General features: G+C 46.3%; 1 protein-coding gene across 1 annotated transcript in view; it reads left to right on the top strand.

Moving 5' to 3' along the window:
• Nucleotides 1–25739, top strand: part of HDAC2 (histone deacetylase 2) — a 169529-nt gene that overhangs the window by 131746 nt on the left and 12044 nt on the right. Inside the window, exon 13 of the mRNA XM_069234546.1 lies at nt 11168–11225. Within this exon, the coding sequence (XP_069090647.1) occupies nt 11168–11225 (58 nt within the window). The remainder of the gene's footprint in view (nt 1–11167; nt 11226–25739) is intronic.

Raw genomic sequence — 25739 nt, 5'->3', positions numbered from 1 at the left:
TTTATCAATACATGTACCCAGAGGGCAACTTAGAGGTGCCCCCTGAAAACCTACTAGTCTCTTGTGTGCTTGCTGACTAGTTTGAGCCAGTCTGCCACCACTAGACAACAGTCTAACCCTCTAAGGTGAGAGCCTTTGCTCTCAGTTGGTCAGCTACAAAGCCTGCTCTTGGAGGGGTGTTAAACATCCCCACCGAACAGGATAACCTGGAAAACTACATTCCAAGGCTGGGAGGTTCAAAGAATCCAGATGACCTAAGAAGACCAAGGACACTGAAGAACTGCGAAAGCAGAGAGGAGAGAAGAAGCAGCTGACCTGGGACCATTCCCTTTGGCCTGTCTGCATCCCTCGTCGAAATTCACACCAAAGTGGACTCGTCCTGCAGCTGCGACTCCAGAAACCCCAGAGGACTGCCTGCCCTCACTAAAGACTCCAGACCTCCCGTGAACAGTGGACCTGTTCTGGTCTAAAGAAAGGACTCATAAGCCTCTGGAACCGCCAAAACCAGATCCCTGAAGCCACCACTGCATCTATCGCCTCCAGCCCGAATTGAAGTGGGCCACCTGTGAAACAAGGTTCTCCAGCCCTCCAGAGTCTGAGCCCATCATGGTTTTACCCCTCCTGAACTCCCTGACTGTGCCTGCAGCCTCTACACACAGCCCCTCTCTACCGCGACTGCTCCGGTAAGGAAAATTTGACACCTGAAGACTCCTGTGCACCCATTGCCCCTGTGCCATGGTGAAGAGGACGAGAGGTCCCTACCTGTGCCCAAGCATCATGAAGCCTGAGCCCCGCTGTTGGCTCAGTGTGACTGGGGTATTGCAAGTTTTGGACCTTGCCCACCACTCGCCTTAACTCCTGGAGATTGGTCTTGTGAGTCACTCCATAGGATAACATCGCAGAACTCCGAAATTGCTTGAAGTGCCCACTTTTTAAAGTGACAAGAATTTATATTTAAAAACGTACGTACCTGAATACTTTTTCTCTGCTGCCTAAACATATATAAAGATACGTGCTATTTTTGTAAATTGGTTTGAATCTCCTTCTTGAGTCATGCGTTTCATTTCTTGACTATAGTATGTATTTGTGGATATCTTGTGCTCCTCAATGTTAAGCCTAAGACTGCTCATCCACACTACCTCTATGTAGAGCACTTTGGGATTGTATAGCAAGCCCCTGTCCTCTCACTGGGGAACTCCTGGACTCTTTACACGGTATATCTAGTTATTGACATACTACATAAAGAGCCAGCTTCCTACATAAACACTTTTAGAATTTAGAGGAGTGTGAATGTGCACTGTCAGAGGCCCAGCCAAAGAGGGCATGAAGAGCTGAAATTGGATCTTAAATTTAAAGGTGTTGTGACAGGGGCCCCCAAAATACATTTGGCCTGGGCCCCCAAAGTCCTAAAGATGTCCCTGCAAATAAAAGGTGCAAGACTTCACTATATTATTCGTTCTCTCCAAGATCTATGATTGTGGCGCTCATCCCTCAAATGATTCCAGTGCCCTGTCTTTCCTGGGCAATCGGCACCTCTACAGCCAATTGATGCCTTTAAGGAGGCAATGTTGCAGATATCTGGCATTCCCCTGGCTCCCTCTGGCATGCATTCAGGCCCCAAGTATCTGAGGGGACCTCCAGTCAGGGTGCTGCCTGTGGATCCATAATCTGTGCCATCTGATCCCCTTGGACACATTACGGGACTCAAAACACCTCTGGGACACACTTTCACCCCAGCTCCTCGACCTGTGCCAGTCACTTCCATGTGGTTGCAAGTACTAATGGCACCGGAGGAGGACCCACTGTTTCTAATGCATGAACCTGAACCAATTTCACCTCATCATGATGTTGACCATTGTTAATGGGTTTTCAAGAGGCGAGAGGGCTCCATACTTCCCCTGATAAAGAGTTGAATTTGCCATTTGGATCACTAACTGAAAAGAGTGCATAATTTGCATTGGTAGCCTGACAAAAGGCTGAGGTCTTGGACCTACAACTGCTCTCTATTAAGACTAAGACTAACATCCTTACAGAAGTCTTACAGCCTGAGCCAGCCACATGTGAGCCTTTGCTCCCTTTCAATAAGGCCCTCACTGATAGCTTAATGGGCAACTGGTTAAAACCTCACCGGCGAATAAGCAGCTAGCCAGATGTCACTACAGAGCACCCAGCGATCCTGATTTTCTCACTAAACATTCTACTCCAGAGAGTCTAGTTGTTAAGGCTTCATACAGCAAGAGGAACCCTGGTTAATGCACCAAAACCTCTCCGAAGAGGTGGGGATCTGATCTGAGACCATTCAGAAGTTTGGAAAGATATTTTTTGCCTTCACTAGCCAAGCATTCAGATTGATCAGCATAGTCTGCTGATTGAGCCAACATACATATGCCTTCTGGGACATGGCCGGGAAGATCTAGTCAGCACTTCCGAAAGACCTTAGGGACTAACTGGCTCAAACAATTCTGGATGGTCAACAAGCTTTCCAAATACGTGATTTGTACTGGCCTTGATACTGCTGATTGCGAAGGGCAGTTGGCGCCAGGGTGGTGCTCCACTGCCATGTGTGGATGTGCATCACAGTTTTTTACATTGACATACATGCCTCTCTCATGGATATGCCTTTTGATAGTAAACACCTGTTTACTGAGAAAGCTGATACTTCCTTGGAAAGTTTCAAAGAAAGTAAAATACACACAATAGTTAATAAATGAGACACATAACTCAAGAAGGAGATCCACACCAATTTATAAAAATAGCATGTATCTTTATATATGTTTAGGCATCACACAAAAAAAGTTCAGGCAAGTATGTTTTTAAATGGGAATTCTTTTCACTTTAAAAAGTGGACACAGTGCAATTTCTGAGTTCTGCAATGTTATCCTATGGTAAGAAAAACAAGTTCTGCAGACATGTAGAGTACAGTGACTTAGAATACCAATCTCCTGGGGTTAAGGTGGGTAGTTGGCAAGGCCCAAGGCAGCACCCACAGTACACCCTCAGGGGCACGGGGGCGCCAGGTGCAGATTGCAAAACAGCATTTGGTGCCCAATGCATTCCCATGGAGACCAGTCACTGTTTGGGTGAGCCACCGAGTGGGCTCTGGTCTTGCGATGCTTGGGGACATAGAGACACCAGTGATCCTCTTCCACTCGGTCCAAAGCATCCGGGTACAGAGTTTTTGGACCTTCTGGTTTCCATCACCTGGGTGCACTATGCCATAGGTGAGGGCGTAGCTGCATGAGCAATATACCTCTGCAGTATCTAAGTCCATTCTTAGACATTGTAAGTGCAGTGTGGCCATATTAAGTACATGGGCTGGGAGTTTGTCATTACGGGCTCCACAACTCCATGATGGCTTCACTGAAGACTGATGTTTGGTATCAAACTTCTCAGCACAATAAACTCACACCAACACCAGTGTTGGATTTATTATACAATGCACCCAGAGGGCATCTCAGAGATGCCCCTGTATTTTAACCAACTCTTTAGTGTAAGGCTGACCAGTCTGTGTCAGCCTGCCAATAAATGACACGTTTCTGAGCCCCTGGGGTGAGGACCTCTGTGCCCTCTGGTGTCAGAAACAAAGCCTGCTCTGGGTGGAGGTACTTCACACCTTCCCCCCTCCCCCCACCCCCTTGCAGGAACTGCAACACTTGGTGGGGAGCCTCAAAGGGTCAGGACTCCTGTTACAGTGCCTCAGGGCACTCCAGCTAGTGGAGATAACCGCCGCCCTGAACAAAGCCCCACTTTTGGCGGCACGTCCGGCTGGAAAATTTGGTAAAACAGGAAGGAGTGACCACTCCAGCTACGACCACTTCTAAGGTGTCCAGAGCTGAAGTGACCCCCTCCCTGCAGAATCCTACATTTTGGTTTGGAGGAGAGGGACCAATAAGGTTAGGAATGTGACCAACTCCCCTCTAAACTCCCCCACCCCCTCCGACCCCTTACCAACAAAGGGAGTGGGCACAGGAAGGGTGTAGCCACCCTCGGACAGTAGCCATTGGCCCGCTGACTCCTGTAACGTCCCTAGATCTTGGATTTAAGGGCTTTGCTGAACCTAGCTCACCAGATTCCTGGCGACCTCAAGACCAGAAGAAAGAAGAACTGATAAGCCGAACCCCCTAGCAGTGAAGACTCCAGACGACAACTGACTTGTCCTCAGTGCTACCAGCTTGTCTGCAGCTTCAAGGACTCTGCTAGCAAAAGGTGACGCATCCAGCAGGACCAGCGACCTCTCCAAACCCACATAGGACTGCCTACCTACAAGAGGACCAAGAACTCCAGAGGGCAGCGGCCCTGTCCAGAAGTAACCTTCCAAAAGGACTCCAGAACTGCCCCGGATCCGCAAGGCCTACCCACTTTACACCCGATGCCTATGGCCTATGTCCAGGTGGCCCACCAGTCCAGAGCAGGCCCCCAGGCGATTCTGACCTTGTGTCCACCCTGGTTTGACCCCTCCTGGCCAACATGACACTGCCTACAGCCTAAATCCTTAGGACCCCCCTGACGGATAGAGAACCAGACAAAGATTTCCGATGCCTAAAGGTACTCCTGTACCCGCAACCCCCTGGCCTTGGGGAATTAGAACCCCGGTCCAACAAAGTTCAGTAGGCAGCCCTCCTTTTTCAGCTTGTGGTTACCCGGAACCAACCCCCTGGACCCAGCTAGCAGCATCTTGGTGACCCTCGGGTCCCCCTATTGAAAAGCCTCAGGAGCCTGACGCTGTGTTTGCACCCTGCACCCGGCCGCCCCTGGGCTGCTGAGGATGTGTGTTTTGTGCTAACCTCTGCCCCCCATTCCCCCACTGCTCCCCTAAACCCCCCAGGTCTGCCCTCCAAAGTCGTGGGTACTTACCTGCTAGCAGACCTGTTTCTGTGTCTCCATAGGATCCAGTTCTAAATCTAACTTCAACTTTGACCTCTGCACCCGGCCGGCCCTGTGCTGCTGGTGGTGTAAGTTTGGGGTCATCCTGAGCCCCGACCAGTGGACATCTTAACCCCTAGAGATTGCAACCGCAAGTCGAGCACTTACCTCAAAACTGCATTAACACTTAACCCCAGGACTGTTCTGAAAATTGCACTGTCAACTTTTAGAAGTGAAAAATGTTACTTGCCTGTAAGCCGTTTTTTTGCCAATGGTAAACAAAGTGCTATTGACACATATGTTCAATACTTACTTGCAAATGTACTTACCTGCAACAAGATCCTTTTGGTTCTAGAAATAAAGTAACAAAATATATGTTTTCAACATAAATACATTAGCCTGGAGTTAGTCATTGAGTGTGTGCCGCATTTATTGTCTGTGTGTGTACAACAAATGCTTTGCACTACCCTCTGATAAGCCTAACTGCTTGGCCACACTAACACAAAAGAGAGCATTAGAATTATCTACTTTAGCCTCTGTTAAGCCTCTGGGGAACTCCTGGACTCTGTGCACACCATATCTCAGTTTGATGTAGTATATACAGAGCCACATTCAGAAACTGCGGCAAACCTCTCACCCTCATCCTGGTGGCTCCCACTTGGGCCGGACAACCCAGGTTCACAACTCTCAGGGAGTTTTTGGTGGTTCTGCATGACAGGCTCCCCAACATGCCAGTTCTTCTCAAGGAGAGAACCACGAAGAAATCAGGCGACCTGAGCTCAAGAGTCTCAACCTTGCAATCTTTTCCCAGAAGAATTAGAATTAGGTTGCCTCTGCCTTACTCCTGAATGTATGAACATTCTTAAGGAACATGCGGACACACAACTTGTGCCTGAAATTCTGCCAAATGGAAAAGGTATGTCTGCTACTGCCTTTCATACCAGATTGACCTCTCAGCAGTCACTGTTTAAAACATTGTTTGCCTGCTACGCCTCCAGGACATGTGGGCTAGCCTTAACCTCCATTCGGCTACTGTGACTGCTTACTCGAGAATAGGCAACTTGTCTCTCTTCAGGATTCCAGTCATTAAAGCTTTTATAAAGGGACTCGTCATTCCTGCTCAGGTGCCTCCAGCCCCAGTGTAGAATTATAACATTGTCATCACCAGACTTATGGGTCCCCCGTTTGAGCCCATCCAGTCATGTCCCTTACAATTTCTTTCTTGGAAGGTAGCTTTACTAATAGCCACCACATCACTAAGGCGTGTTAGTGAGCCTCAGACTTCACCTTGGAAGAACCTTTCTTTCAGTTTCAAAGAGATAGTGTGGTCCTTCGCACCAACCCTAAATTTCTTTCTAAGCTGGTCTCTTCTTTCCACCTTAACCAGTCTGTGGACCTCTCAGTTTTCTTTCCACGACCTGACTCACTTGCAGAAAGGGTTCTTCATATCTAAGACATCACACAAGCCTTAATGTACTATGTAGGTGGAATAAAGCCCTTTAAAGAAAAAACACAATTGTTTGTTGATTTTTCTAGACCACATCAAGGGAAGGCCTTATCGAATTCAGGAACAGACATGTGAATAGTTAAATGCATCCAAACATGTTACGCAAAAGCCAAGAGTTTTCCCTACTCCTCCTAGGACCCATTCTACCAGAAAAAGGGCCTCTATAGCCTTCCTTGGAACCATCTCAATAGTGGACATTTGTAAAGCAGCTACTTGGCCTACACCACACATTTTCATGAAGCACTGCTGTGTTAGCCTGGCAACAAGCAAATGTTAGCTATGCTGTTCTTCGTACCCTCTTTCAGTCTTCTGTAACATCCACAGGCTAGCCAGCACTTAAGGAAGAACTGCTTTACAGTCTTTGCACAGCATATAAATCTACAGCCACTTGCCTCAAATGGAAAACGTTATTTTCCGTGAAACATCTGTTTGTGGCATTTAGTGCTGTAGTTTCACATATGCCCACTCTCCTCCCCAGGCACCTCTGGCTGTTGCAGTTACCATTATTTCTCCTTCATAGTCATCTTTCTGTCTTTTCCCTGGGTCACTTTGATTCCGTTTCATCCTCACCCGCAGTGTGTAAAACAATCTAACAGTGGAGCCGATTACTTCTTGCTTGCAGTGCGCATGATAGAGTCACAGTACTTTGTGATGCAAAGAATTCTTTCAAGAAAAACAACTTGCACACATTCGGGCCCAGCAGTAGATGGCAGGAATATGCACAGCATGTGAATCTACAAAACTACATGCCACAAACAGATGCTTGCAGTTTAAGTAACATTTTCCTTCCTAGGAGAATATCTGTTGCAAATTGGACACCGTGAAAACTTCTTTCTGCAGTGTAAATACCAGCATCGCCTTATCCCACCACAAATGACTGTGTCTTGTCCCCTTCTTAATAAACTTTAAAAAGGGCAACATATTTTCGGTTCCCTAGTTTATGAGATATTAGAGAAAATAATGCAGGATCCTCTGATTATAGAGTCCATGAGCACCTTGCAGTCTGCCACCCTGAGAGGCACATTTTCCAGCTAGCAGTCCAGGTGCAGGGGCAAAACCACACGTTTTGGCCAGGTTCAATCCTACCAGTGCCAACAACAGGTATTTTAAGAGTCCCATGCAATCAGAGGATACTCGAAACGAGTTTATAGGGGAAACAGCAGTAAGGACCTGAAGTAGAGGGGCTCTGATAAAAAAAAAAAATTAAAGCCTCCACTCCCCAGTACTAACTCATCCATGTCCATCTCCTCCCTCTACTCCAATCACACAACACTTGTTGTGAATAGATTAAGGGATTTCCACTGTTACTAGGAGGAAATCACTTTGGATCTGTGAGTACCAGCACTAGTTCATCAGGGCTACTGCTTAAAATTCCACACCACCCTACCCAACATTACACCATGTCAACACACCCCTAGCCAGGACCAACTCACTCTTGCAAAAAGAGGTTAGGGTGCACCTTCAAAATGGTGCGGTGCAGCTGATGCCGCCACATAAATGGCCAAAAGTGTTTTTCTCACTGTACTTCCACATTCTAAAGAAAGACTGCTATTCCCAGCCTGTCTTAAATCGGAGACTGCTCATTTGTTAAATCCTGTTAGAGTATTTTCATAACACAAGCCTGCAGAACTTCATCCTGCTGTTCTGTCAGGGAGACTTGATGAAGGTGTTGGATCTTAAGGACTCCTTCTTCTGCATCTCTATCCACATAGCCCATCACTTCTGTCTTTGATAAATAGACAGCACTACAAATTCACAGTACTACCATAATTCAGGATCATCATGGCTCCAAGGGTCTTTCCCAACTGTCTAGCAGTGGTGGCCACTTATTTACATAGAGGGGGCATCAACGTCTTCCCATATCTCGAGTACTGACTATCAAGAGCAGCAGTACACAACAATGGATAGCACATGCTCGGAGAGGTCTAACTTTGCTCCACAGCTTAGGTTTCACTGAAATATAAAGAAGTCCCCCCCCCCAATCCAGCCTCAACAGATCCTGCTCTTCTGGGGCTCATGGTAAACACGGTCACAGATTAAGCATACTCTAACCAGCAGATGATGACATTTCATAAGCTTCTACCTCTTTTTCAGTTCACTCATCCCTTTACGGTAAGAACTGTACCAGAGCTCTTGGGTATGATGGCATCTTGCATAGCAATTGTGCTGCATGCCAGATTACACATGAACCCACTCCAGCATTGCCTCATGAGACAGTGGTCGCAAGAGGAGGGTCACTGGGATGCTCTAGTGTTAAGGGCCAGCACTCAGTCCTGTTGCTCGGCAGGCCTTCCTTAGACCCTCAACTGCAAGTGACCATTGCCACCAAATCATTGCTCATTGGGTAGAGCATGGAGGTCAGTTACATGACTCTGCAAGGCACCTGGACCCCTCTTCATCAGAGGTGACACATCCACTATTTGAACCTGATGGCCATTCCCCTATCCCTTAATGTCTTCTACTGATTTGTAAGTAGCAGGATGGTCCTTGTAGTTGGACCTGATGGCCATTCCCCTATCCCTTAATGTCTTCTACTGATTTGTAAGTAGCAAGATGGTCCTTGTAAGGGCGGACATTATGGCAGCTGTGTGCTACATAGAGAAATAGCTAGAATACGCACTCCACCAAGCTGTCTGCCCTAGCACAAGAGTTCAGGCACTCTGCAGTTCACCACAAGATCTGTCTCCTGGCAGAACACATTTCAGGTGTGTACAGCTACTTTGCGGCTTTGTTAAGCAGGATGCATCAACAAGTCAGGAGTGGGAACTCCACCTGGAACTCCTCTACAGGTACCTCATGCAGTAGAAAACCCCAGCTTTCAAGGTCAAGGTTGATGATATAGTCTGTAACCAGTTACGCGTTCAAGAGGCTGGTCTTAGCTATACCTCTATACCGCTCCACTTAGCCATGTTACTCTGCATGCATCTGTTTGTAGTGTCTGGTGATGTAGGTTCACTTGCACCCCCGCCTCTCTGGAAACTGGCAGTGACAGCACGTTTTAATAATTATTTTCTTTAACTGTTACTTTTTTTTTTTTAAATGATGAAGCATTGTTTTACTAAGGAGATAAAATGCAAATGAGAATTCCTTGATGTATACGATGACTATAACAAAAATGTGAGTGGTGTAAATAAGACTTTTACTGACTAACATTATTGAGCAGTTGCTTTGTGGTTTTTTTTTTTTTTAAACTTCCAAGACTCAATGCCTGTCTTGAGTAAAAAAATAAAATAAAAAAAAGACATGCTGCGTATTCACAGAGATGTTACATGGACATTTCAGGTGTATGCTACTATATATATCATTGTTATTAACCTGGGAATGTTTTTGTATCCCAGTTGATGGCTTGAAGAATGCATACCTAGAACTTTGCTAGCTTAATTGGGATGGATTTTAAAGTTGGTTATTGAGCACACACACAGTAAAACAATGTTAATGGGTTTGTGATGTTGAGATGCAATACTGCTTCCACATCCGAAGCAATACGGCTTCCATATCCGTTTTAAGACTTACAGGTACTTTTTAATGCTACAAACACACAGGTACTTTTACAGTAATAACATAACACTTCAGGCTCTCCAGGCCGCAGCTCACAGATAATTTCCATTGTCAGTATACAAGGCCAAGAACGTGGGTGCTTCCATTAGCTCAGATATTATCTTTATACACTAGGTCACTGGTGTGTTGAACAGCATAAACTAAACTACTTAATTCAAAAAGATACTCCATCTTCAAACAGTAATCACTTAGTAGAACTTTCACAATATCTGATCCCTAGAGGGATGGATTATTTCAGTACTATTTGCAACTACTTCTCAGGAGCCCAAACTCAGAAGGTACTAATGTAACTTATCAAGGTAGCAAGAACCTACCTAAATCTGAAGCACTTAAATTATTGCTTTGGAATACGCTTATTGGCTTCTAGTGGAACAGAGAATACAACTGAAGGCCTAATGTATAAAACAGAAGACCTTTAGGGTTGGGGTAGTAGAAATACCTAAAAGACGGGCAACCTAGTACGCTTAGTGCAGGAAGTTGATCTCTGGCCATGCTATTATGTTTGTTAAGGAAGTACCAAACAAACCAAACTTGGAGGAAAAATAAGAAGCCTGACTGGAGGATATCTACTGAACAATCTGGACTCTTCACTCCGGTCACAAAATCAGTCTTGTGTTCTTCCTCTTTCATAGTCTCCCCCACAAGACCCTTCTTGCAAGGGATTGCACGCACACCCGGTAACCATAATTATGCTGCATCCATATCCACTAAATCTCATCACCGGACCTATGCTTATTCATGTGTAAGAAATCTGAACACCAACTCTAGTCTATTCTATCAGGAACTACTGCAAAGCATATTCGCTTTATGGCACTTAGTTTGCCAGTCCTGTGAAGAAAATATTAGGGTTCTTGTTTGCACTTTACAATACTCTTACATATATTTACTAACAGCTGACCTTCTGTGCCAAATTAGGATATCAAATATTTTTGGGCATTATTTTAAAATCGAGTGTTATTCGATAACCAGATTGAACATTGTATACCTTAAACAACCACTGCTGAAGATGAAAAACACTGAATTTTCTCCATTCTTATTTTACTGCCTACCAATTGGTGGGAGTTGACATTTCAACAAATGGCAGTACAATGTTTGATTGAAACCCACTTGCTTTGTCTCATTCCAAAAAAACGGTTGTAAGGAGTACAGATTATTCCTTGTTAAACATATTGTATTGCCAACAATTGGTTATTGTTAATTTGGAGAACCTTTAAAAACTGTTGTTTAAATGTCTTCTAGAAGTGAAAGAGGAAGAGAAAATGAAAGACGGCATTGGGGAAAAAACAGACACCAAAGGGTAAGAGCCAGCCTAAATTTCATCTGTTTCTCTATGAATGTCAACGTGAGAAATGCCTTCTCTTCATGTAACATCAGTGGACTATGCTCTTTGACCATCACATGGCATCTCTGAGAATGACTTGTCAATGTTGGCCACAGGGTCATATAATTGGGAATGTTCTCTGCATGTTTTTAAACTGTCTTCTATTTCTGAGAGGTACCAGAGCATTTGCTGTATAGCATTAAAGAAAACATGTGTTCTGTTCTTTCCATTTAAGTGGATCAGTTTGTGAGAGGGAGAAAGAAGGACATGTTCCTATCACTTTTTCCATTGTTGTCTACACCAAGCTCTACAGTACTTGCTGTGGACATTTCTGACTTACTTTTTTGTGGCGGAGTTTTTTTTAAAGCTGATTATCCTTTACAAGGCACCACCGTTAACTGCTTCACAGTTATCTCATCTTGGCTCAGTCTTCTACCTCTGCAATGCCACTTCCTGTACCTTTAAGTATGGAACATCCTACTGCAGACCAAGCTCTCTCTGGTTGTCCAGCCTCTGTGCATAGAAGGGGAATCGTAAAAAGAAGGTGCCCACAATTAGATCCAGTTTGCTTTTGTTAATGATGCGAAACACCTCAGTCCCTAACCCAGCACCCCTGAAATAGGAGTTATAAAACACATTCTTTAAATATGTCCAAAAGAACTGGTCGTCCCTTCACAGGAGCATGTCTTGGAGAGGATTGCAAATCTTTGACATAATACGGCTATAAAGATTCACAACTAGTCCTTGTCGCACCGCCGGCAAAAGGGTCTGCAACAATCCACTTGTACAGTGGTGTGCTGTTTTTGGGCGCAGTATTCTAAGCATTCACCTAGACTTTGGAGAAAGAGCTATGTTTAATGATTCTTAAGCTTGAAGCTAGTTGGCAGCGTATCACAGATGGCTGTAAACTGCATATGTTGTAGGAAAGTAGAAATTCCACATAGCTCACCCTCATTCCTTGCACAAGGAGCTTGCTTGGAGATTGGTGTGTGTAGAGTAAGTATCTTTTTATGCTCAGTCTGTTCTGTGGTGTCCGACTACACATGCATGCCTGGGAAAATCTTCCTGCTTGACAACAAATGCTAGAAAGTCATTTATCGCCCATTCAATGGCATGTCTCTAGTTTCTGCAGAAGACTTGTTAGCACAGTGTAAGACAGATCAGAGATAGTCCCAACAAAGTACTCTACGCCAGTGATCGCGCCCAGCATATCTGGCAAGCCCAGAAAGGTGTTGAACCAAACGTGCATAGTAGTAAGAGTAATCCTGTTCCTGTGGGTGATGTTGCCACCCATCTACAAGCCCCCAGTGGTGCTGAGAGTTGGAAAATTTCCAGCTAGTCAGAGAGCAGTGGAATCCCTTAGCGGGGGTGCAAGTGATCCAAGCCACCATCGGCCACGCAGTCAAAGTCACCACCAATAAGGTGTGCTTGTGGCATTAGTTGCGCCAGAGTTTGGGACAGTGCGTCAAAGAACCACATGAGGTGCATAAATATTGACTGGAAATATATCCGCCTGCCCAGTGGCCTGTTATGATAGAATATATCCCTTCCAAATCTGCTTTCTCACAAGGGACCCCAAAGGGAACACCCGGCTTCACCCATATGAGTGTCCCCATAGCAAAGGCCGAGAGCATAGTGTAAACACCATGTCCCTGTCATCTCTTAGACAGCCCCTCCCCTGCCTGAGCATTCAAGTGAGTCTCTTGCAATAAAGCTATATGGGTCCCTCGTTGCCTAAAATGTGCATGCACTTTGTAGCGCCTAATCTCATTATTCAATCCGGGCACGTTCCAGGAGATGATTTTGTAGTCATCAGTGCTACCTCTCCTCAGCATTCCTCATAGTTCAAATGTGCCCCCAACCACCCTGAGCAGAAAAATGACAATGACCCCTCTCATCCTGGCAGGATCCAAATGCAAGGCAGACAAATGCATGGTTCCAAAAACAAAAACCCTTACACCAGGATAGTAAGGCAATATCACCCCTTCCAAACATGAATACAACAAAGCAAACCAGGAGGCCATGGAAACAACCTACTCCACACCGTATGGGGTAATAGGAACAAGACTCTGTCCCCTCCAAGAGGGGGAACCCCAACAGAGCAACTCCCAGCAAAGTAACATCAGAGAGAGCACGTTCCTCCCAGCAGCTTGGGCACTGCATAGTTGCAGCAGGATTGCATGCAAGCATCACACTGGGTCGCTGTCCACAAGCCTAGGGGGGCAGCCACAGCACAGCGAAGCCCCACGTGGTGTCCTCTCCAGTCCAATCACAGTGTCTCGCCGTGGAACAGGCCCCAAACCCTTACATTAGGTCAGTGCAGAATAGTCCATCACCCCAAAAAACAGCAGCAGACAGTGGCTGACTGGTTCAGGGCGATCGGTGTCCAAGCATTCGGCAGCTCCTCCAGAGCTCCCACAAGTCAGGCGTGAGCCCCCAGCCAGAGCAAGGTAAGGACCAACAAGCTCAAGCACCTAGTCTAGAAAATCAACCAGGCACTGGGTCGACCCTTACTAGCTGCTCCATAAGATCACTGCTGCAACCCCCAGGTTATGCTGCCGCCTGCAGCCACCAGTGCTGATCTCATTCAGTAGGTCTCCGATTGTGAATCCTGGCCCAGCTATGGCACATGCCATGCTGCAGATAGTTCGTTGTAGGCCTCGTCCAGCAGTCACTGGGGCTCTGCTTCTCCTACACTTGCCGATGGCCATCCTCACCCCCGCAATGGCACTGTAGTCAGCGTACACTTTTCAAGCTCTGGCGTCGTGGTATGTACTTCTATAAGTGACTAGCCCAGGAGCATCCATCAGTACCCAGCAATGCAGACCCGGCCAGGGTCAGCGAATTCTCTCCTCGCTTCCATCCAGCAGGCAAAGATAAGGGTGCCAGTCGCCGCCACAACCCCTTCAAGCGATGGGGACGTGAGTAGATGCCAGAAGGGGGCCGGATGTGAGACCCCTGCTGGAAGCACTGCAAGCCATGTCCTATTCCATCTGCATCAGGCTATGCACCCTAGTACAGTGCAGGACAGGGACTGTTAAAGTTATGGTTCCTTTCTCTGTCTCCATATCCTTAATCAATATCAAATATACTCTCTACTAAACATTGCTAGTTTGTACATTAAGGGCCTGATTTAAAGTTGACATAAAATGGGACATAATATGAATATTTCTCTCTCGCTCTCTCCTCCCCCTCTCTATCTATCTATCTATCTATCTATCTATCTATCTATCTATCTATCTATCTATCTATGTGTGTGTGTGTGTGTGTGTGTGTGTGTTCAATGGTATGTGTAGCTGCAGATACACATGCTTTGCATAAGTCTGCCATCTTGTAATGGGCTTGGAGTGTTACAAGTTATTTTTCTTCTAAGAATCTTTTTCGAGTCACGAGATCGAGTGACTCCTCCTCTCGGTGATAGTGCACATGGACATCGAGTCCTTTGTTAGATTGTTTTATTTCCCTGTCTGGTTTGGACGCGTTTCCTCTCGCTCCAGTAGATCTTGGTTTGGTACTATCTGAACTTCTCTCTTCTTACTGTAAAGATTGGTATCATTTTCAATCACGTTTTCTCACTAATATTTGATCTGATTGTATCGTCGGGGTTGATTAAAACACCCTTTCGGGTGACCGCGCCCTTCTGGGGCCTACTTCGACTCGTGGTCGTCAAATGATGTCAGGCTGATGGATCGGGCTCAGTTTCGCTTTTGCCCTCGGTTTCACACCAAGTTCCCATACACCGACCAACACTCGGTGTGCAAGCTCTGCCTCTCTCCCGATCACAAGGAAGAAAGCTGTGAAGCGCGTCGGTCCTTTCGTTCCTAGAAAGGGATCACAGAGCGCATCGGTTAGTGTTGGCATCCAAGTCGTCGGAACAAATGCCCAACATTTTTGGAGAGGAACAAGCTCAGAATGCAGTTTCCATCGCAGATTCTGATTCTGACTTAGACTCCGAGGGGGATAGCCAATCAATCACAGCAGTGCAGTACGTGAGTACATTAGCTGCTTCCCATCACCAAAAACCATCTAAAAAGTCATCAGCACTGGTCTTGGGTCCACCACTGCTTGCCGGCCATGGTTGGACCCGAAAAATTAATTCCGATGACCAACCCACTGGTTCGGCACCGAAAAAGACCAAAGTGCATTCGCCGTTGACGGAACTGTGTTCCGCACCTGTTTCGGGATCAAGACGAAGAGTGGAGACTTCCACCTCAGAGCCAAAACACCCATCTTACACCTCGAAGCCGAAACAACCATCATCCATTTCGAAGCCGACATTCTCGGTCTGATTAAAACATTTGGCCTCCAAACTTTTCGGAGCTAAAACCTGTGGGAAGGAAATATGCTCCAACAACAGAGGAGCCTTCAGAAATAAGGCCCATACTTGAAGTGATGGACGCTAAGCAGCGCAAAATACAAATCCATAAAGATACTGGAAGGATTTTTGCTTTGCTTCCTTCTACAACTTAAAGGAAATTAACTTTCCAAGAGACTTTAGTAGCTGGGCCTGCACCTGCAAAAGAATTCAAGCACAAGAGAAGCCAAAGGCAGTATGCTTCTCCACCACTTGATACTCCCACCACCACCTTCACCTACACAATTTTCTCCACAATCCCCTGTTTGTGCACATGGGGATAAGTCAGTTGAGTGACACTCATTACAATGTAGACCCATGGGATTTGTATCAACCAGACACTATTCCATCCAATGATCCTGATTTATACCCCGCTAGGCCATCTCCACCTGAAGACACCACTGCCTATAATCAGGTCATTGCTAGGGTAGCTGCATATCACAATGTGCAGTTGTATTCAGATCCCATAGCGGATGATTTTTTAATTTAACAAACTACCCTCTACGCACAAAGAGTATCAATGCCTACCAATGCTCCCAGGCATGCTTAAACATTCAGATGACATTTTTAAGGAGGCGGTAAAGGCTAGGGTCATTACACCAAGGGTGGACAAAAAATACAAAGCTGCACTTTAGATCCACTCTTTATCACACAACAATTGCCACCTGACTCTATTGTTGTCACTGCGGCAAGAAAAAGGGCAAAAAGTTTGATGCAGCAGGAAAAAGAGTGGCAGCTCGAGCTGCTAATCACTGGAGAATTGCCAACTCTCAGGCTCTTTTAGCCAGCTATGATAGAGCTCATTGGGATGCGATGGAGGAGTTCCTACAATACCTTCCACCCGAAAACCAAAAAAGGGCACAGCAGATAGTTGCGGAGGGCCAGGCTATCTCCAACAACCAAATTAGATCCACCCTAGATGCAGCAGACACCGCAGCAGGGAGTATTAATACTAGTGTTGTCATCAGAAGGCATGCATTGTTGTGAACTTCAGGTTTCAAACCTGAGATACAACAGGCAGTACTCAATATGACTTTTGACAAACAGCACTTATTTGGACCAGAGGTGGATACCACTATAGACAAATTGAAAAAAGACTCTGAGACAGCTAAGGCTATGGGTGCCTGTAGGAAGTTGGCTCTGTATGCACTATTTCAAAGTAAGGAATAGTATGCACAGAGTCCAAGGGTTCCCCTTAGAGGTAAGATAGTGGCAAAAAGAGATAATACTAATGCTCTATTTTGTGGTAGTGTGGTCGAGCAGTAGGCTTATCCAAGGAGTAGTGTTAAGCATTTGTTGTACATACACATAGACAATAAATGAGGTACACACACTCAGAGACAAATCCAGCCAATAGGTTTTGTTATAGAAAAATATCTTTTCTTAGTTTATTTTAAGAACCACAGGTTCGAATTCTACATGTAATATCTCATTCGAAAGGTATTGCAGGTAAGTACTTTAGGAACTTCAAATCATCAAAATTGCATGTATACTTTTCAAGTTATTCACAAATAGCTGTTTTAAAAGTGGACACTTAGTGCAATTTTCACAGTTCCTAGGGGAGGTAAGTATTTGTTAGGTTAACCAGGTAAGTAAGACACTTACAGGGCTTAGTTCTTGGTCCAAGGTAGCCCACCGTTGGGGGGGTTCAGAGCAACCCCAAAGTCACCACACCAGCAGCTCAGGGCCGGTCAGGTGCAGAGTTCAAAGTGGTGCCCAAAACACATAGGCTAGAATGGAGAGAAGGGGGTGCCCCGGTTCCGGTCTGCTTGCAGGTAAGTACCCGCGTCTTCGGAGGGCAGACCAGGGGGGTTTTGTAGGGCACCGGGGGGGACACAAGCCCACACAGAAATTTCACCCTCAGCAGCGCGGGGGCGGCCGGGTGCAGTGTAGAAACAAGCGTCGGGTTTGTAATGGAAGTCAATGGGAGATCTAGGGATCTCTTCAGCGCTGCAGGCAGGCAAGGGGGGGGGTTCCTCGGGGAAACCTCCACTTGGTCAAGGGAGAGGGACTCCTGGGGGTCACTCCTCCAGTGAAAGTCCGGTCCTTCAGGTCCTGGGGGCTGCGGGTGCAGGGTCTCTCCCAGGTGTCGGGACTTAGGATTCAAAGAGTCGCGGTCAGGGGAAGCCTCGGGATTCCCTCTGCAGGCGGCGCTGTGGGGGCTCAGGGGGGACAGGTTTTTGTACTCACAGTCTTAGAGTAGTCCTGGGGTCCCTCCTGAGGTGTTGGATCGCCACCAGCCGAGTCGGTGTCGCCGGGTGCAGTGTTGCAAGTCTCACGCTTCTTGCGGGGAGCTTGCAGGGTTCTTTAAAGCTGCTGGAAACAAAGTTGCAGCTTTTCTTGGAGCAGGTCCGCTGTCCTCGGGAGTTTCTTGTCTTTTCGAAGCAGGGGCAGTCCTCAGAGGATGTCGAGGTCGCTGGTCCCTTTGGAAGGCGTCGCTGGAGCAGGATCTTTGGAAGGCAGGAGACAGGCCGGTGAGTTTCTGGAGCCAAGGCAGTTGTCGTCTTCTGGTCTTCCTCTGCAGGGGTTTTCAGCTAGGCAGTCCTTCTTCTTGTAGTTGCAGGAATCTAATTTTCTAGGGTTCAGGGTAGCCCTTAAATACTAAATTTAAGGGCGTGTTTAGGTCTGGGGGGTTAGTAGCCAATGGCTACTAGCCCTGAGGGTGGGTACACCCTCTTTGTGCCTCCTCCCAAGGGGAGGGGGTCACAATCCTAACCCTATTGGGGGAATCCTCCATCTGCAAGATGGAGGATTTCTAAAAGTTAGAGTCACTTCAGCTCAGGACACCTTAGGGGCTGTCCTGACTGGCCAGTGACTCCTCCTTGTTGCTTTCTTTGTTCCCTCCAGCCTTGCCGCCAAAAGTGGGGGCCGTGGCCGGAGGGGGCGGGCAACTCCACTAAGCTGGAGTGCCCTGCTGGGCTGTGACAAAGGGGTGAGCCTTTGAGGCTCACCGCCAGGTGTCACAGCTCCTGCCTGGGGGAGGTGTTAGCATCTCCACCCAGTGCAGGCTTTGTTACTGGCCTCAGAGTGACAAAGGCACTCTCCCCATGGGGCCAGCAACATGTCTCTAGTGTGGCAGGCTGCTGGAACTGGTCAGCCTACACAGACAGTCGGTTAAGTTTCAGGGGGCACCTCTAAGGTGCCCTCTGTGGTGTATTTTGCAATAAAATGTACACTGGCATCAGTGTGCATTTATTGTGCTGAGAAGTTTGATACCAAACTTCCCAGTTTTCAGTGTAGCCATTATGGTGCTGTGGAGTTCGTGTTTGACAGACTCCCAGACCATATACTCTTATGGCTACCCTGCACTTACAATGTCTAAGGTTTTGTTTAGACACTGTAGGGGTACCATGCTCATGCCCTGGTACCCTCACCTATGGTATAGTGCACCCTGCCTTAGGGCTGTAAGGCCTGCTAGAGGGGTGTCTTACCTATACTGCATAGGCAGTGAGAGGCTGGCATGGCACCCTGAGGGGAGTGCCATGTCGACTTACTCGTTTTGTCCTCACTAGCACACACAAGCTGGCAAGCAGTGTGTCTGTGCTGAGTGAGAGGTCTCCAGGGTGGCATAAGACATGCTGCAGCCCTTAGAGACCTTCCTTGGCATCAGGGCCCTTGGTACTAGAAGTACCAGTTACAAGGGACTTATCTGGATGCCAGGGTCTGCCAATTGTGGATACAAAAGTACAGGTTAGGGAAAGAACACTGGTGCTGGGGCCTGGTTAGCAGGCCTCAGCACACTTTCAATTGTAAACATAGCATCAGCAAAGGCAAAAAGTCAGGGGGCAACCATGCCAAGGAGGCATTTCCTTACAGTGCCATTTATACTATACCTGCTTCGGGGTACTTTCCGTAAGCCCCAGTTCAGAGTTGGTTTTAAACCATCAACATCAGAGCTCTCTACATCCCAACAAAAGCAGGGACAACAATATCACACCAGAGGGTCTTTCATAAGCTCCTACAAAGGAAATAACTTTAGAGGTAGTGAAAAATCCACCACCACAAGAGGTGCCTCCACGTCAAATAAACAGTGACTTGCTGGATATCCCCACAAAGTACACATCTCCTGTGGGAGGAAGACTGGAACATTTCTACCAACAGTGGCAAAACATTACATCAGATCAGTGGGTGCTGTCAATTATCCGAAATGGTTATTACCTAGAACTCAACTCTACGCCACCAAAAATTCCCCCTTGCTCGCACAGGCTTTCTCTGGAATACTTAAATTTATTAAAACAAGCGATACAATCACTTCTACTCGATGCAATAGAGATAGTACCTATACCTCAAAAGGGGGACAGGAGTATATTCTCTATACTTCCTAATACCAAAAAAGGAGGGTACTCTCAGACCAATTCTGGATCTCAGAACCCTCAATCAGTAAATCCTGTCAGAGCATTTCCACATGGTCACTCTTCAGGACGTCATTCCCCTGCTACAACAACAAGACTACATGACAGCATTAGATGTAAAAATGCTTACTTTCACATTCCCATACATCCAGCACATCGCAAATTTCTAAGATTTGTGATAGCCAGAAAGCACTACCAGTTCAAAGTACTACCCTTTGGAGTAACCGCTCCAACGGTATTCACCAAATGCCTCGCAGTGGTTGCAGCATACCTCAGAAGGTAACATATACATGTCTTTCCCTATCTGGACAACTGGCTCATGAAAGCCAGCACCATTCAAACCTGTCCGCAGCACAAACAGTGGATACGCTACACAGTCAAGGGTTCACAATTACCAAAAATCTCATCTGCAGCCAGCGCAAATACAACCGTATCTGGGAGCAATTCTGAACACTCAATCAGCATTAGTGTACCCAAACCTACAGCGAATTCAAGCTTTCCACAGTCTTATATCCCAACTACAGTACAATCACACTTGCACAGTAAGGTTTATCATTAAACTTTTGGGAATGATGGCATTGTGCATAGCAGTAGTACCCAATGGACGTCTAAACATGAGACCCCTACAACAGTGTCTCTCGCAACAATGGTCTCAAGCACAGAGTCAACTTAACGATCTAGTGTTGTTGGACAGCCAAATTTACAACTCCTGCAATGGTAGAATCACACCAACTTATCAAAAGGACGGCCATTTCAGGACCCCGTGCCACAGACCATAATCACAACCGATGCTTCAGTGATAGGTTGGGGAGCCCATCTCAACAATCTTACCATACAAGGAGAATAGGACTCAATTCAACAAACTTAACACATACACCATTTGGAATTACTAGCTGTGTTCCTAGCACTCTAAGCTTTCCAGCCACAGATCACACACAAAAGTGTTGATAAGGACAGACAACATGACCACAATGTATTATCTGCAAAAACAGGGGTGGGGCGCACATCTCAATTGTCCCTTCTAGCACATACAATTTGGAAATGGGCAATTCACAATCACAGGCGCACGGCACGGGCAGGTTTTCCGGATGCATCGAGGAGCAATCCAATACGATCTCCTTGGTTGATGCTAGCGCAGACCTAGGGAGCCCAATCTCTAATATGGGATGGGCGACTGTACTGACCAACTGACTTAGACATACTCTGTCTTCTATTCTGTAAGTGACTTTGCGTGCACTTGATTAATTGTTGACACATAGGAGAAGTAGTTTAATAACCAAGTTTTTTTCGTGGGTCTTGAAGAAGCGTCATAGGATCACTCTGTGACCGACCATAGACGCGAAACATGTTGACCATGTAGGGTTAGGTAAACTACCTTCCCTAATTAGAGAGTGTAACGGTACATTATTTCCAGTAACACTCCTATATTCTTGTTTTTTAATCTTGGCCTGGACCTAATTTCTAACACATTAAAATAATGGCTCAGGTTCAGAGCTAATTTTAAGAGTTTTGTCTCTTCTTCACACTCTCCGTTTCTTAGTCAGTCTTTTTCCCAGACTTTTGTTGTTAGCAATTTAACAATGGTTGAGTGCCACCCAGAATGCTGGGTGGCCCGCCAGGCATTGCAGCACCAGTCTGGCGAGGAGTAAGCCCGATGATGATACCTGTCACCCAAGTGGATGCTTGAGGGCTCTCCGAAAACACTCAGTATAGACTCGCCTTCGCAGAACTTAATTGGTTCTCTTGTTTTCTCTCTCTCTTGTGGAACAGTGCACTTATATTGATATTACAAATCACATTCAACTACAAACAGAGTATATCCAAGGATACGCAACCAACTAGCGGACCTCTTAAGTAGGACGCAGCAACAAATACACGAATGGGAGATTCACCCACAAGTACCTCAACAGTACTTCTGCATGTGACCCCAGACATAGACCTCTTTGAACCAAGCGAAAACGCAAAATGCCCAAACTTTGCATCCAGGTACCCACACCCTCGATCCAAGGGCAATACTCTAAGAATCAATTGGTCATGGATATTTGCTTATGCTTTTTTCCCTCGCCCACCAATTCCATTTCTGGTCAACAAACTCAGTCACACCTCTCTCACTATAATACTCATAGCTCCCACGTGGACACGTCAACACTGGTACACAACACTGTTGGATCTGTCTGTCTGTAGTTCCACATCACATTCTTCTAAACAGACCGTACTTATTGACTCAAAACAAAGGTCAAGTCAGGCATCCCAATCCCAGTATGCTCATCCTGATGATTTGGCTCCTGCGGTCATAGAGTTAAATACCTACAACTTCCAACAGAATGTATGGACATTCTAAAAGAAGTATGCAAGCCTACAACCAGACAGTGCTCTGCAACTAAATGGAAACATTTTATATATTACTGTCAACCCAAAAACATTGATCCACTTAAAGCATCAGTACAGGATATTGTCTGTTTTTTGCTTCATTTACAAAAAGCAAATCTGGCATTTTCATGTATTAACCCCCTGGGTGCCTTGGACAAGGTGATCTCGCCCCATCACACGGTTCCCGTGTGCCTGGGACGAGATCACCTCATCCTGCACCCAGCCAAGGGTGGGCCCCCCACCCACACCCCCCATCAGGGATGAAACCGAATCGCGATTCCCCTTTCACCCTGATTTCCCCCCCCCGTGATGTCTGATGTCGTCAGCACGCGATCACGTGCTGACCTCACCAGAGGTCGCCTCCCGTCGCGCTGGAAGCTTGCTTCCAGCACGATGCGCAAGAGAAATGCTTAGCATTTCTCACCACTCGGGAGGAGGGGGCTGGAAAGCTTTTCCTTTCTTCCGATGTCATTCTGAGCATTTCTGCAGCAGAAATGCCCACTATACACCAGGGAATTTCTTTTTTTTAAATTTACGTGAGTCGAGCGGCCCCTTGGGCAAGGGTCGCTCCCTAGGGGGGCAAATAATTTTTAGGTCATTTCTGCCACCCCTGGGGGCAGATCGGCCTAAAATTACTAGGCCGATCACCACCACCAGGGCATGCCCACTAGACACCAGGTATTTTTTTTTCTTTGTGTTTTCTAATAAAGGGGGTCGCTCCCTAGGGGGCCATATTATTTTTAGGCCATTTCTGCCCTCCCTCCCCCCCCCCCCCCCCCCCCCCTTCCAGGGGCAGATCGGCCTAATATAATTAGGCCGATCTGCCTCCAGGGGGGCAGAAACCACCAGGGATATATTTATATTTACTTTGTTTTTATGTAAGGGGAGCGACCCCTTAGGCAAGGGTCACTCCCCTGGGGGGCAAATTGTATTTAGGCCATTTCTGCCCCCCTTGGGGGCAGATCGGCCTATTTTTGTTAGGCCAGTCTGCCCCCAAGGGGGGCAGAAACCATTAGACACTAGGGATTGGTGTGTGTGTGTGTATGTATGCGTGTGTTTTGTTTGAGGGGCAGCCCCTTGGGCAAGGGTCGCCCTCCATGTGGACACATTACTGTTGGCCATATCTGCCCCCTTTGGGGGCAGATTGACCTATTTTTGGAAGGCCCATCTGCCCCCAAGGGGGGCAGAAATCTCACCAGAGATTTTTTATTCTTCAAAATGAGAGGGTGGGGTTTTCGCCATACCCCCACCCCAAATAAATGGGGCCAAAGTTGTTCTACCAGATGCCATGAAATTTAAAAAAAAGGAGTGGAGTGGTGACTACCAACCAGTATGGGCCTGGTTATGCCCTCACCCGAAATGAAGGGGCTAACAGTCATTCAGCTCTCCCCCGCACACTAAAACATCTTATCCCATGGCAAGGAAGAGGACATTTTTTTTTTTTTTTTTTTTTACATTTGGGCTATGAGAGCTTGGTAACTCTGAAAATCACCCCACTTGGAATGGTGAGGGCTGCACTTCTTTTTACTTTGAGACGCTGCCATGTAGAAAAATCCACAAGACCTAGACACATCTGAAAACGAAATATCTAGTTGATTCCAGGGTGGTGTGCTTCACATGCACCCTGCACCATTCCCTTACCCACAATGCCCTGCAAACCTGCAACTTTGATGGAAAGCACACATTTTTCCCACATTTTTGTGATGAAACCTTCCGGAATCTGCAGGAATCCACAAAATTCCTACCACCCAGCATTGTCTCATCTATCCCAATAGAATTTCTGCTGTACTGGTCAGCCTAAAAATGTTTTGTTTCAAACTTTGGTTCCCCCTCAATTTCAATGTGTTTTTGGCTCTTCCCTATCACAAACACTTGGTCCACCTACACAAGTGAGGTATCATTTTTGCCGGGAGACTAAGGGGAACGTTGGGTGGTAGGAAATTTGTCCCGGTGCGGTGATCCGACACAGAAATGTGGGAAAAATTCGATTTTTTTTTTAAGCTAAATTTGAGGTTTGCTGAGGATTCTGGGTAAGAAAACATTGGGGGATCCACACAAGGCACACCTCCCTTGAATCCCTCGGGTGTCTAGTTTTCAGAATTGTCTGGGTTTGGTAGGTTTCCCTAGGGGGCTGCTGAGCCCAGGGCCAAAAACGCAGGTGCCCCCGCGCAAAAACAGGTAGTTTTCTATTTGATCATTTTGATGTTTCCAGATAGTGTTTTGGGACATTTCCCGTTGCGGGCACTAGGCCTATCCACACAAGTGAGGTACCATTTTTATCGGGAGACTTGGGGGAACGCTGGGTGGAAGGAAATTTGTGAGGAAAAAGTGTTTTTTTTAGCCACATTTTGAGGTTTGCAAATGATTCTGGGTAACAGAACCTGGTGAGAGCCCCACAAGTCACCCCGTCTTGGATTCCCCTAGGTCTCTAGTTTTAAAAAATGCACAGGTTTGATAGGTTTCCCTAGGTGCCGGCTGAGCTAGAGGCCAAAATCCACAGGTAGGCACTTTGCAAAAAACACCTCTGTTTTCTTAGGGAAAATTTGATGTGTCCACTTTGTGTTTTGGGGCACTTCCTGTCGCGGGCGCTAGGCCTACCCACACAAGTGAGGTACCTTTTTTATCGGGAGACTTGGGGGAACATAGAATAGCAAAACAAGTGTTATTGCCCCTTGTCTTTTTCTACATTTTTTCCTTCCAAATATAAGACTGTGTGTAAAAAAGACGTCTATTTGAGAAATGCCCTGTAATTCACATGCTAGTATGGGCACCCCAGAATTCAGAGATGTGCAAATAACCACTGCTCCTCAACACATTATCTTGTGCCCATTTTGGAAAAACAGAGGTTTTCTTGATACCTATCTTTCACTCTTTATATTTCAGGAAATGAATTGCTGTATACCCGGTATAGAATGAAAACCCACTGCAAGGTGCAGCTCATTTATTTGCTCTGGGTACCTAGGGTTCTTGATGAACCTACAAGCCCTATATATCCCCGCAACCAGAAGAGTCCAGCAGATGTGACGGTATATTGCTTTAAAAAATCTGACATTGCAGGAATAAGTTACGGAGTAAAACGTAGAGACAAATGGCTGTTTTTGTCACCTCTTTCAATATTTTTTTATTTCAGTTGTTATTTTCTGAAGGAAACCCTTTGTAGGATCTACACAAATTACCCATTGCTGAATTAAGAATCTTGTCTACTTTTCAGAAATGTTTAGGTTTCTGGGATCCAGCATTGGTTTCACACCCATTTCTGTCACTAACTGGAAGGAGGCTGAAAGCACAAAAAATCGTAAAAATGGGGTATGTCCCAGTAAAATGCCAAAATTGGGTTAAAAAATTGGTTTTTCTGATTCAAGTCTGCCTGTTCCTGAAAGCTGGGAAGCTGGTGATTTTAGCACTGCCAACCCT

This window comes from Pleurodeles waltl, chromosome 5 (genome assembly GCF_031143425.1).
Source record: "Pleurodeles waltl isolate 20211129_DDA chromosome 5, aPleWal1.hap1.20221129, whole genome shotgun sequence".
NCBI lineage: Eukaryota > Metazoa > Chordata > Amphibia > Caudata > Salamandridae > Pleurodeles > Pleurodeles waltl.
Note: the sequence above shows the minus strand (reverse complement) of the source record. Positions and strands in the feature narration are given on the sequence as shown.